Genomic DNA, 12971 nt, shown 5'->3' on the forward strand with positions numbered 1-12971 from the left:
TCAAAGTGTCCGGGGCACTTCAGCCAGGGACCATGGTGGAGCGTGTTGAGGCTCCCAATGACTCCTATACAAAATCCGAATGCATAAAAATTCTCCACTGTGTCAACACATCCCTCCCCCACTAAACCAGGGGGACAGAGAGCCCAAAAGGTTTAACTGTGGCAGTCTGCCCATCAGGCCCTGCAAAGTGCACCAAGTGTTGTCTTTGCAAGCTTTGACTATTCCCACCCATGCCCGAGAGCACTCGAGGCACAGACAGTAATGGCCAATCACTGGGCCATCCCCTTTGACATAAGTCACATCTGCTCCAGTACCAAGGAGTCCTGTTAAAATTATATCCCTGCCTTTCAGAGTCACTTCGCATTGGCACGTGGGACACTGAGATGTGATACGTTGTGTCCAAAAAATCTGCGGGACCTCTGTGGAACCAAACCCCCCCTCCCCTCTGTTCAGCTATTGGGGGTGCAGATAGGGGTGCTGCCAGGAAAAATAAGAGTTGGGCTATATGGCTCCTGGCCAGGACCACACAGGGCAGCTGGGGGTCCAAGCCATGATCTTAATTTCCCCAAGGGAGTCAGAGTCAATAGCTCCAGGGAGAACAAGGAACCCTGTTATCCAGGTGGATGATCTGCCTGTGATCAAAGCATGCATATGCTGTTCCAGTGGTCAGAAAACTCCTGTGGCAAATGAACAGATGAACCGAGTAATGTTACTGTGATATTGTTTGATATGTCCAGTCCTGTGCTGCCTGGGGTGGCTGCACACAGGTCAGTGACACTTGTCCAGCGGGCAGGGCTGTTGGAAGTTGGCATCTGCTCCTGGTTGCTGTGTCAGCTGTGGGATTTGTGTTGTTGTGCAGTGCTGCTCTGCACTCCAAGATGAGTTTCCCTGTAAAGGCTGGCAATTCTGGTGAAACTTAGAGTGGCACAGACTAGCAAAGTGAGGGCCTTTCCAACAGCAAGGACATATACCTGAGCCTTTGGGTTTCTGTGCTTTTTGGCAGTCTCTTTTAATGTGTCCAGACTCCCCACAGCCTAAACAAACCAGCTGTTTTCCAGGGGTTAATTTCAGAACAGCAAAATCATCCTCTATGCCTTGCCCCATGACTTGATAGGCGATTGCCATGGTGTGTTGTTGTATTCCCAGGTGGTTGCATGCTTGTATCATTTGGAGTAAAGTGGGCTGAGGTTCAGAAGGCAAAGATTTCAAAAGGTGACTACAATCCTCATTGGCATTTTCTGTGGCCAATTTGGGTATAACTTCTCTTGCTTGATAACTTCTCTTGCTTCTCTTGCTCCAGTGTTTGTTTTAATTTGTCCACAAACTGCACATAGGGCTCTTGTGGACCTTGTTTGATATTTGTGGAGGACTGTTTAGGGGTTTTTGCACCAGGAACCTTAAGAAATGCCAAACGAGCTGCATTTGTGATACCCTCTGGGCTTCTCTTGGTAAGGCAGCCAGGCCCAAACACGGTTCTCTCACCATCACGATCAGTGCCAGGGGCTCACCGATTGCAGCCAGATAGGCTGTTCCTTCTCACTCAGAGCACCAGTTGTCAGCAATGGAGAGAGATGGGGAGACTGAGAACTGGTCAGAATCCAAATTGATTGTGGACTACATGTGCTTATATACTACTCTAGGATGGCTAATAATTTTTTACTGCCATGATTGGCTTAATCATCACATAAACAAACTTATACATTTTACAACATCTCTTACTTGCAGAAGTCTTGATGTAATTTTCTTTTTCGATAGGTCTTGATTCAGTTGGTCTTCATTAGTCAGTCTTGATTCAGTTAGTCTTCAGTTAGTCTTGATTTAATCCTCAAACTTCTGCTTGTTCTTGTCAAGGCATCCTGATGATCAAATTTCTTATGCTAACCAGGTCCAAAGTCTTGTGTGTCCCAATAATTGCTCTGGCTTTTAAATTACTAATTACACTTCACCTGGTTAATTCTAAATTTAAAAACAAAGGAAACTTATTTGCATGGACAGCATGGAACTCTTTTCTTCCCAGATACTATTGCTCCAAACAGGGTAAGGATAAAGGAAGTATAAATGGAAACATTTTATCAAGCCTTCCAGGGGGGTTCCAGACTGACTGACAGCAGAGGTTTGGCAGGGTAAAGTACAAGCTTATTGAGGACTGTGCATATAATAAACAGGTAGACCTGCATGTTTTCTACTTCTGTCATTGTACAACATTCATATTACCAACCAGACAAACATTAACCCATGGTTTTACTAACCAAAAGTTAATCACAACTTCTTTAGTAATGAAATACATTAAGATACTATTTTATTATTTTGTAATGTATTTGCAGATTTCCTAGAGGTTAGCTCAGCGTATTTGCTTGCATCATGCCTCTTCATCCTAGGATTTCTAGAATTTCTACCAAGGAATAATGTCCTTGATAATTTTCCACTAGTCCACTGCTCTATCCATTTGAAAGCCTACAAACAGTAAATTTGTAGTAATCAGGCCTCTCACCTGCTAAAACAGAATAAATTCATTTTGAAAGGGATGTAACATATTAATCAGCAACAAAAGAAAAAAAATAAGAAAACAAAAGAGGACAGATTGGAAACAAGTAGAATTACTCACCAATATATATTTCTTTTTAATGACTAGGAAGTGCCAAAACTTCCAGTTCCACCACTGCAACAGACCTTACACATGTACCTACAGTGCATGAAGCACTTGGTGCCAGAGGAGCAATTTAAAAAAACCAAGGCCATTGTGGAGAAATTTGGAATTGCAGGAGGCCTGGGGGAATCCTTGCAGAAAATGCTTGAGGAAAGAAGTGAAAAGACAATAAACTGGGTAAGCAAATGAAATCGCTCTGTTTGATGATGCTTATTTACAAGTTCTTTCTGCTGTTCTCTATGCAATCACTGTTTTCTTTCAGCAGGTCAATGCAAACGGGTCATTCTGACAAAGGAATATTTCAGATGTAATAGATTTTTAAAATTACGCAGCTAGATTTTTAAAATTGTGTCAAAATCCATGTTAAAGCCATCTAGTCAAAGTTCTGATTTACACCAATTATTCTGAAATGGAACACTTCATTATAGGTATTAGTCTTTTAAAATTGAACTATTATTTGCCATTCATTGTCACACTATACCAACGTAGCTACTTTGCCAAATATGCACACACATGTATATTCGTGTACATCTATCACACAGACCATGCTGAGACCTTTGCCTTTACAAAAGTTCAGCTTTCTGCTTCCCAAGGCAGGCAAATTAGGTAAGCCACAGCTAAAGTAGATTTTACCATTCCACAAAGTCACACCCTGCCCTTATTAACCATGTTAGAATATGGCAGTTGAAAATTGGACTTTTATCAAAGTCCTTCCTTTCCAACAAGGAAAATGAGTCTGTGGATTCAGTGAAACCCTGCAGGCTTGTTACTGATGTCAGTGAATTGTGGTTCTCTCTTTTGTGTGACACACAAAAAACTCCATCGACTTGCTGCTACAGTCAGGAAGAAAAGGCTACAGTGCTGTCAGTGCTTTCATTTTAAAAGCAGTGCTTAATTTGTGAACTAAATGCTGCCCAATCTTATTTTCATATTGTGATCACAGAACTTCACGGTGGCTAAACTAAAGAGCATTTAAAAAGTGTTCCTGATAAGAAATAATATTCCTGAAGACATCTGCTCATTTGAGCACTTATAGAATGAAAATTATAGAGGAAGAATGCGTAAGCATTTTCTGAAATTGTGACAGTTTTAAATACTGGCTGTTAAAATGAATACCTGATTCTTAAGGTAAATTAGAAATGGATTTATTTGAATTTAACTTGCCAGGAGTATATCTCTAGCATGTTCCCCTGAAGACTCCAGAGACTGTGGGGGAAGCATCTGTTCTAACAGCAATGAAATATCTCGGAGGAAAACTTTTTCAACTGATGCATGCATTTGTAATTATTTTTGCATAATTTTGTTGTTGTTTATAGTTACCATATGCAAAGCCTGCCCTCTTAGAAAGGCCATTTGATATTTTTATGAAAGCCTCCATTTTCCAAATAGTGATTCTTCAATCTCTGCTCAGACATAAAGGAATGCAGTTACTGTTCATCCCTGTTTTCAATAAAAATGGTTAGAAATTTAATGTGTGTCTGTCTGGGTCAAGAATCAGCAATCTGCATTTGTGTCAGTGGACAAAAAGGGAATTCTCCAGGGGCCCTATCCACATGCCACTCTCTGCAGAACTGAACCATTAGGCTTGGGAAATTCTTCTCCTGCTCTGTCTTGCTACAGGACAATATCTGATGGTTAGCAATGGAGCATCTTGGCATCATTCACAAATATTTGAGGCCCCCTGAGAAAAGCCATCACTGGTAAAACTCTGGCCCTCTCTTAAACATATTCTAATTGCTATGCAAGAGTTAACATGTTGTATTCAAATATTTTCTGGTTGTAGAGAGAAGCAAACAACAAAATACCCAAAGCACCACAATCTGAGGCTTGTGTAGTTTTTAATGGAACGCACTGTAAATTGCCATTGATTGAGAAATAGGATTATGGAATTGCGGCTGACTTCTGCCGAGCTGAGGTCACAGAGCCCAGGCTGAAAATGCTCAGCAGCTCCATTAATCAGAGCCCATGGCTGACACCAGGAGCACCAGGCAGTGTCCCCTCACCCTGCTTTGCTGTGTGCTGTGGCAGCTTTAAGACGTTGTGTCCCCCTCCCTCAGGTGTTCCACTACTGGCTGGATGACATGTACCTCAACAACCGCCTGGCTCTTCCAGTCAATTCCAGCCCCGCAATTATCTTTGCTCGCCAGCATTTCAAGGACATAAATGACCAGCTGAGGTAATGTATTACGACTTTGCAGCTTTTGCTAAATGAAAGGATATTTTAAATGTATGGCTTTTGCAAAAAGACAATCAACTTTCATTAAAAAATAAGGGCTGTAGCCATTAAAGTGATTTCCTAGGAGGCCTGCTGACTGAGGGCAGTGCTTCTGGGGTAACTCATACTGATATTCAGAAAGAAAGATGTCATTACTATTATACTCATTGCATGAAAAAAATGCCAAGGGATTTGTATTTTTAAGGAATATTTACAAAGCTTTTCACTGTACATGATTCAAGTAAACCACTTTGTGATGAAAAACAAGTACTAATTTCTGACACACAGTTTCAAGGGAAATAATCTTTAACATGGCTTCACTATGACTCGTAGCCACCCTGCAAATTGAAAAGGCCACGCTGGCATTAAATTGTCCCTCTCAGATGCACAAAAGGGCACCAGAAACACAGGGGATCTAAGAATAAGAATTCAGAAATCATTCTTCCCCAAGAACACTGCTTCCTTCAGGCCCATCAGTCCCAGCTCTGAACAGATCTTTCTACTTTAAGCTGTTGTAGGCAATTATTATAATTTAAAAAGTGAGAAGGTAAGCACGTAGCCAAGCACAGAATATACCTCTCCAGACACCCCTTAAAACAGGATTCCATTCTTCAGTCTCTGCCAAAATATTCTCCCTTTTTAAAACAGTAAAAATCTACCTTCATACTGTGCAATTTTCCTCTTTGCTTTTAGCACTCTCTAGCTGCTCATTACTGAAATAATTAACTGCATGTGAATTTATGCTATTATAAAACAGCCAGAACCTTAAAACAAATATGCATTATTTTAACATTTTGCATAGACAGCTAATGCATCTTTTTACTTTACTTTAAACATAACTATAAATGCTTTCATTCATTACTTACTAAATTTATTGTGCACACAGCTTTTAAAAAACCTCCACTTTGCATTTTCTAATGCACATGCTTTAACAAGGAAATCTTTTTCTCAGAGCCTCCCATTCTGACACAGTGCAAATAGACAATGTCAGGAAAAAAATACACCTGTCCACAGCTCTGCAAAAAAATATCTGCTTAGGACAGGAAGTACTCTAATGCTGGACAGGTTATGAGTATTGATATTGAAACCCATATGAGGATTCTATTAAATATTCAGTCTTTGCTCCCATTCTCTAAATAAGCACTTTCAGGCTTCCTCCTGTGGTAGTCTGTTTAACCATTTGAAGGGACTGTCTCTAGGATTTCATATTTCTCTTGACATGAATTAATTTAGGTTTTGGGTGGGGGCAGGGAGCTCTTCTTGCCAAGCCAGAAGACTTTCTCTCCTTATGCTGTGTCATCAATCATTCAGGCTATCCTCTGTCTCCCAGAAACAGCCCAGTGTTGCCAAATGACAAAAGACTGATGTCACTTCTCTCTGCTCTTTGCAGGTTTGCTGCCAATCTCATTTCAGGAGTGCAAGACTACAAAGCTTTACTGGACACGTAAGTGGCTTGGAAGGAGAGGTTGAGTATCCACAGGGCTCCTGATTCGAGGCTGCTCTCAGTGCAAAGCTGGGCTGTATTGCACCTCTCCCCCATGGGGAAGGGCTGGGGCTCCAGCATGCTTCAGGGCAAGTGCTTCAGCAACATTTTATGCCCTTTCTGCTATATTCCTGCAGTGTAACAGATTGAACAAGGATCCTTTCTGATGGCTGGCAGGCACAGTGCAGCCCAAAAGGGCACAGACAATTTGCCTAACAGAGTTACTGAGAACACAAGAGGAAGCTTGTGCTCCCCACACCCAAAGGGCAGCAGCACTGTGGTTACACAGCCCGCACACCTCTCCTGGCACTCACCATTTACAATAACGCTGTCCCACCTCCCTCCCCACAGAGAAATAACACATCCCAGCAAGGGAGGGAAGTCTCACCACAGAAAGGCTGGCTCAGTAGCTAGTAAAAACAAGCTACTTATGCTCCTGTTACTTTCTGAATAAATACACTGGGGAAATACATGATTCTTCAAACCATATATGTATAATGCGCCTGTACAAGGAAATAAGTGATACAGAGAATTTGAGAGTTGGGAACTGCAACAGTTCTAAAGTCATGGTTGACCAAGATAAACTAGCATAAAATATCACCCCTCATAAGCTGTATGAGAGTAAACCTCCTTGCCTGCTTCTTTACCCCTCCCCCTGTCTGACAAGTTGGAAGCTTAGTCCTCTTGCCGAAGGAAAACCTCTGCACTGTAAGATTTTCTTCCTCCTGTGGTCTCTGCAGCCTGTCCTGACCAGCAGCACCATTATTTCCTGCTACAGTGTCAGTGGAGTGTTTTACAATCCATAATCATAATTGTGACTGTGATAATTCTTCTTTTTTTTCCCTTGGCCACTAAAGAAGCTTTTAAAGAGATGCTGGTTTCACCTACCTTCCAATAAAAAAAAATAATAAGTTTTCAGCACATATTACTCCATGGGTCTCAGTGAAAATTAGCACAAAAGTGAGGACCTGTGGAAAACAAGTCATTGCCCAAGTCATTCCTGTTTGTCAAGGAAGGCCCTCTCACATACACTCTAACCAGTCAGCACAGCACATGACTGCTGTGATTTGCAGGGAATTTCATCCGTACCTTTCTTTGAGGTGCTGCTCTTTCCCAGCTGTTCTGCTGACTTCCATCCTGCCAGGTTTCTGGGGTCCCAGCTAGTCAGTCTCCCCATGCGCATTGCAAAGCTGCTTGTGACCTGCTATTTCCATTTCCACTAGATGATAATGCAATTGCTTAATGAATATGCATGAAGCTGCCAGGAATGATGTATTTAACTTTGGTATGGGAATTCATCTATTTCCCTTATACTGTAATCTCATTTTATTATTCAATTTGTGTTATACCTGATCTAATTGTAACAGAACAAAGGACAGATAAGATTTTTTTTCCTTTCTGTCTCTCTCCCCTCTTTTCCTCTGGCTTTTTCTCTTTCTCTGCAGCCATGCTTTACCTACTGACTTTTCTCGTGGACAGCTGTCTGGCCATCCTCTTTGCATGAAGCAATACTATGGACTCTTTTCTTCCTATCGTCTTCCAGGACCTACCAAAGATACCCTCGTGGCCCAGAAAAGCAATGTAATGCCAGAACCAGAGCACATCATTGTTGCTTGTAACAATCAGGTAAATTCATTTTCGTTTTTCATACCTTTCTATATTTCTTAATTTGCTTAAATTCACTCCAGAAGAGCCTAATCTAATCTCTGTTCAGAAATGCAATTAGTGTGCTATGTATGAGCTCACTTCTTACCAAGCATTTGCAGTTGATATTTCTAAAAGACGCTTCTGCAGCATTTTTGTCCTTGGACCACATAATGTTCCAAGTACAGTGATGCAGAAAGGAGGAATGTGGCAGAATTTATTTGCTTTCTCTTTCAAACAAAAACGTTTAATAAACAGTGATAAAACCACAGAGAAAAAAAGAATTCTATTAGAGCGCATTTGTTGGAAATGCTCTTCTCATGACAGTCAAGTATTGGCACAGTCAAGTTCATGGCAGCTATACCACCATCACACCTATGCATGGTGTAGACACCATGTAGGGGCCCTAAGCGATTCCTGAAGAAGTTAGCACAGGTGCATGCAGAAATATTGAAGTGTTAGAGTGAATCTGCCACAACCAGTAATTACCAGGGAGCAGCAGGGTCTGTTCCCTGGGCACAGAACTTCTAGCACAGCTTGACTGTTTGCAGTACTGGCACCATGCCTGCAGGTGCTCTTGGAATGAGGAAGTAGCTTCCAGTGAAGTGCTCTCTGCTTTTACAGGAAGCACAGGAAATTTTCTAGATTTTCTAGGTTATGTTTAAACAAATAATACCATGAAAATTACTTACATACTGTCTGATTTTATCTCTCCAAGGTTTTTAAAGCTTATTCAAATAGTGTGTATTTTATTTGAGTCCCACACACAATATAAGTCCCCTATGGCAACTGGCCTTACATTGGTGTTAAAACACAGGAGAGGTGAGTCCTGGGCCATTCATTGCCCAGTGGTTTTGTGGTGCATTGCATGCAAGCCTGGCTCTCCAGGCAGGACTTCAGCATCTCAACACCTACCCAGGTGACAGCAAAATGTTGGACCATAGAGGGTCCAACCCACCTCTGACTGATCTTCTGACTTCTGTAATTTTTTTGCAGTTTTTTGTTTTGGATGTTGTCATTAATTTCCGTCGTCTCAGTGAGGGAGATCTTTTCACTCAGTTACAAAAGATAGCAAAAATGGCAGAGAATGAAGAGGAAATGCTGCCTCCAATTGGCCTGCTGACAACAGACGGAAGAACAGAGTGGGCAGAGGCCAGGATGACCCTTATGAAAGGTTAGCTGCAGCAACCCCAGCTTTCTCTTCATCATCTTCCTCCTCACCATCACTGCCTTTCTTTGCTGAGAGCAAACATCACAGCAAACACAGGACTGAATGTGCAACTCCACTGCTGAATTTTTCCAGCAGTAGGAAACTCTGTAAGATGTGTGTTGCCAGGGGAGCAGCAGAAATAGCTTGACCCTTTGGCTGTGTATGTTTAAGTGTTATGCCATGTAATAACTCTCACTCCATTCTTTGTTTTTCATTGCATAAATTACATTACATCAGATTTTGTGATTTGTCTCTTTCTTTATAATCATTTTGTGCCAATAGGAATGATGTATCCTCTTAGCTTTTGGTAACTATTTGATATTATTGATCTTATCCAACAAAAAACAAAAACAGCTGCAAGTTAAACACCTATTGAATCTAGTTGTGTGCTCTCTCTAATCAATGGAGAAGGTACCAGGGCTGATTCAACCAATTCTTAACTATCTAGGAAGGATGGCACCAGTTATTATCTGGGGACTGCTCTCTCTCTTTTCCAACAGGCTGTCTCAGATTATGGACTTGAATGTCACACTTGGAAACAGACAAAAATAAAGGGTAGGGTTAGTAACCTCTATCACATCACACCTTATGTATATTACCCTGAGGCTAAGTGATAAAAATGCCCTCTTTTTGCCATTTTACATGTAATAAGTATTTACCTTTTCATCCAGAAGCAAACATTAACTAATCTCTTTACCTCCAGTTCAGCAACGCCACAGAAAATATTGCTGTTTTACTAACGCCCTGGAATATACAAGAGTTGCCAATAGTCTCAAAATAAGTTTATCCTCCTAAGGAAGATTCCCCTTTTCTTATTCAAGTTCATCTGTTCTTATAAAACTTACTACAGATACACACACAGAGAGTCCTGGCCATTATTTCAGCAATATTATATAGCAGTAGTCTCATCTTTAAGCTTTCCCCTCCTCTTCCCATCATTTCTTTTTAAAGGAGGAGACAAAAAATAACTTATTTTAATGAAAATTGAGGTGAACACCTAATAATTTATTTTCATGACATACTAAATATAACAGCCAATGCCTTGAAACTTCCAGCAAAAATATCTTTGTTAACCTATATCATCCAAAAGAAAAACAAAAAGAAAAATCAACAAAAACTAGCAAAACCTTCTCCATAGTGTTTTTAGATTGCCTGGCATTTCCCAAAATATTAGTTTTAATTCGAAGGCAAACAACTCAGTTATGCAGCTGAAAAAAAACCAGATTCTGCACTAGTAACACTCATAGCATCATGATGTGAGCCTTCTCTAATTTAAGCAGGAATCCCCTCCCACACTATTCAGGTTAGCACAGCCCTTCTATATAGGTGAATGCATTGCTGTTACACATGGATATGTGATCATTAACAGCCCTTTCCTTTCTTATCTGTGATGGTGAAATGTTCCTGCAACAACAAATAAGAGAACCTGGGAAGCCACGTGGGTGAAAGGGTCACTCTACAGCTGGTCTGTGCTGGGCAAAGCAAGAGAGAATGCTCTGGGACAGAAAACCTGTGCAGTGCTTTGCAGAGGCCAGGAAGGAGTTATATCCATGGGCCTGCATAGACCTGCACGGAGACCACAGGTCTTCTAGGTGAGAAAATGCCCAAATGTAATAAATCCAGCCATCACTGATTTATAAACACACTCAGCATTGTAACTGTCTTCAGGCTTGCTCTTCCTAAGTACAGGAAGTGAATTCTGTATGAAGTGACTGGCTACAGTCCCATGCATACTACATCTGAATTTGATTCAAAACTGTCTTCTCATATATTCCTTTCTAAGACGAAATTTTAAAAAACCCACGTAGCCAACAGTTGGCTGGCCAATTCAGTGCAACTGTGCATTAGAAAGGAAGAAATGTTTTGCAGGCTTTAGGCTTGGTCATACTGTCTTTTGTTTTAGCTCTTCCTGCAGATATTTTCAATCCCAAGTCATGGTTCATGAGTTTTCATGCAATTTATTGCCTGCTTCACATGATAATTTTTCAGTGTTTGATCAGCCCCCTGGATATGTCTGTTTCCTTCTGTAAAGGCATCTTTCTTTCCCCTGCTTCTCTGTTTCTGGCACAGCTTAATTTTATTCACTCTAATACCTAGACTCCAGATACCCTGAAGCCATATGTCAGACTAAGGGCTTCATATCTGTCAAAGATATGTGGTAGCAGCCACAATGAAATATATATATACCTATCAAAGAGCAGAAAGCAGAATGCTGAGCAAGCTGGGAGCAGTTTGTAAATCACTATCCAGGCTGTTTTTCCTCAAAGATGCCTGTCTGCAAGCACCAGAAGCTGATGCATACCAGGCAAGTTCCATTCACAAGGATCTTCTCAGCCTTTGTAGTGATGCACCCAGACCATCAATGAAAAAATACCACAATTACAGTCAGCCCTGCAAGTGTGAGACACTAGAAAAGCTTCACAGCCAAGTGGACAGGGATGTGTCTTCTCTCTTCTAAAGCTTCTGAATGCTTTTGAAGACACTCCCAAGGGACACTGGTGTTCATGTTTGCAGGGCAGCAACCTCTCTGCATGCCCCATCAAACACAATCTCTTGGCTCAAGCCTTTGTAGGAGCTGGCAGGTGCTCCAGCTGCTTTCCCTAGGACTCTTCTGTTGGCAAGGGGACACAGCACACTCTGCACTCCACCAGGTCCCCAGGGAGCCTGCAAGAAGTCAGACTGACCATCTCTGTCCCTTGGGCCCCAGCTGCTAATGCTGCCTTGCAGGAGCCACCAAACAGCAATAGCCAGTACCTTACCATAGCCTGCACAAGGCCACAGCTCCCCCTCTTCCTTCTCAGCCACTGCTATCACTTGCCTCTCCTTCTCTTGATTTTTAATTTCTTGCTCATTTGGTTTCTTTTTCAGCATCTGAAGAATGAACCTGGATGGTAACAAGTGTCTGGGTTTTTTCTAGCTCTTGACTAATCTATGTTACTCCTTCTGGAAAGGTGCTTTATTTCTTACTATGGAAAATGCTGCTCTTTCAGACAATCAAGCCATTTTACATACTTGCAAACCTTGAAAACATGCACATATTGAAATGACCCCATATTTCAAATTCAAATCAGAATTGTTTAATTTTAAATATTTTTCCATTCTTTCAGCTGAAATAGTTTTCTGAATTGAGCATGTATTTGTTGAACTTAGTCTAGACTTGAAAGAAGTTTTGACAAATCTGAATTGATATCTTTTGTTGAGAACATACTGAAACAAGTTTACATTTACACTAAAACCTAGCAAAACCAGAGGATGAAAGCTGATCTGTTAAGAGCAAAAGGAATTTTATGTTGATGCTTGAATGCCCTTTTCCCTTTGATCTTGTTAACAACTGTATAACAGCTATTAATTATTTTATATGCTTTTAAATGAAACAAGTTCTTGTTATAGGTTGCACACTTCTATCTTTTCAATGAGGAACTGCAAGAAGTGGTCACAATGAAATATTTCCTATGCTTCAAACTGGTCCTCAGATGCAAACAAACCCTGAGTCTCTGTAATATTTCTGAGTTAGACAAAGAAACTGAGAAACACATAAATAAACCATAAATAAGGAGGAGAGCACTGAGGACAAGGTAAAAATGCCCCCAGTAGTCCAACCATATAAGAGGGTCAGGATAGGGAAAAGAAACAGAAAGAGTTCCAGAAAAGCCCATTTTATTCAGCAGTGCAGTAGTGAGAGGAGAGCACTGTAACATGGCAACCCATGGTTTTGGCAAAAAACCTCAAAACCTCATCCACAGATGTTTCCTCACATGATGTAGGCAATATC

The 12971-nt window shown here is 41.1% G+C and overlaps 1 protein-coding gene across 1 annotated transcript in view; it reads left to right on the plus strand.

Annotated features, from left to right (window-relative positions):
* CHAT (choline O-acetyltransferase) overlaps positions 1-12971 on the plus strand; it is a 38207-nt gene that overhangs the window by 6844 nt on the left and 18392 nt on the right. Inside the window, exons 3-7 of the mRNA XM_063163937.1 lie at positions 2633-2824; positions 4705-4823; positions 6253-6306; positions 7791-7971; positions 8986-9163. Of these exons, the coding sequence (XP_063020007.1) occupies positions 2633-2824; positions 4705-4823; positions 6253-6306; positions 7791-7971; positions 8986-9163 (724 nt within the window). The remainder of the gene's footprint in view (positions 1-2632; positions 2825-4704; positions 4824-6252; positions 6307-7790; positions 7972-8985; positions 9164-12971) is intronic.

Source organism: Melospiza melodia, chromosome 9, assembly GCF_035770615.1.
Source record: "Melospiza melodia melodia isolate bMelMel2 chromosome 9, bMelMel2.pri, whole genome shotgun sequence".
Taxonomy (NCBI): Eukaryota; Metazoa; Chordata; class Aves; order Passeriformes; family Passerellidae; genus Melospiza; species Melospiza melodia.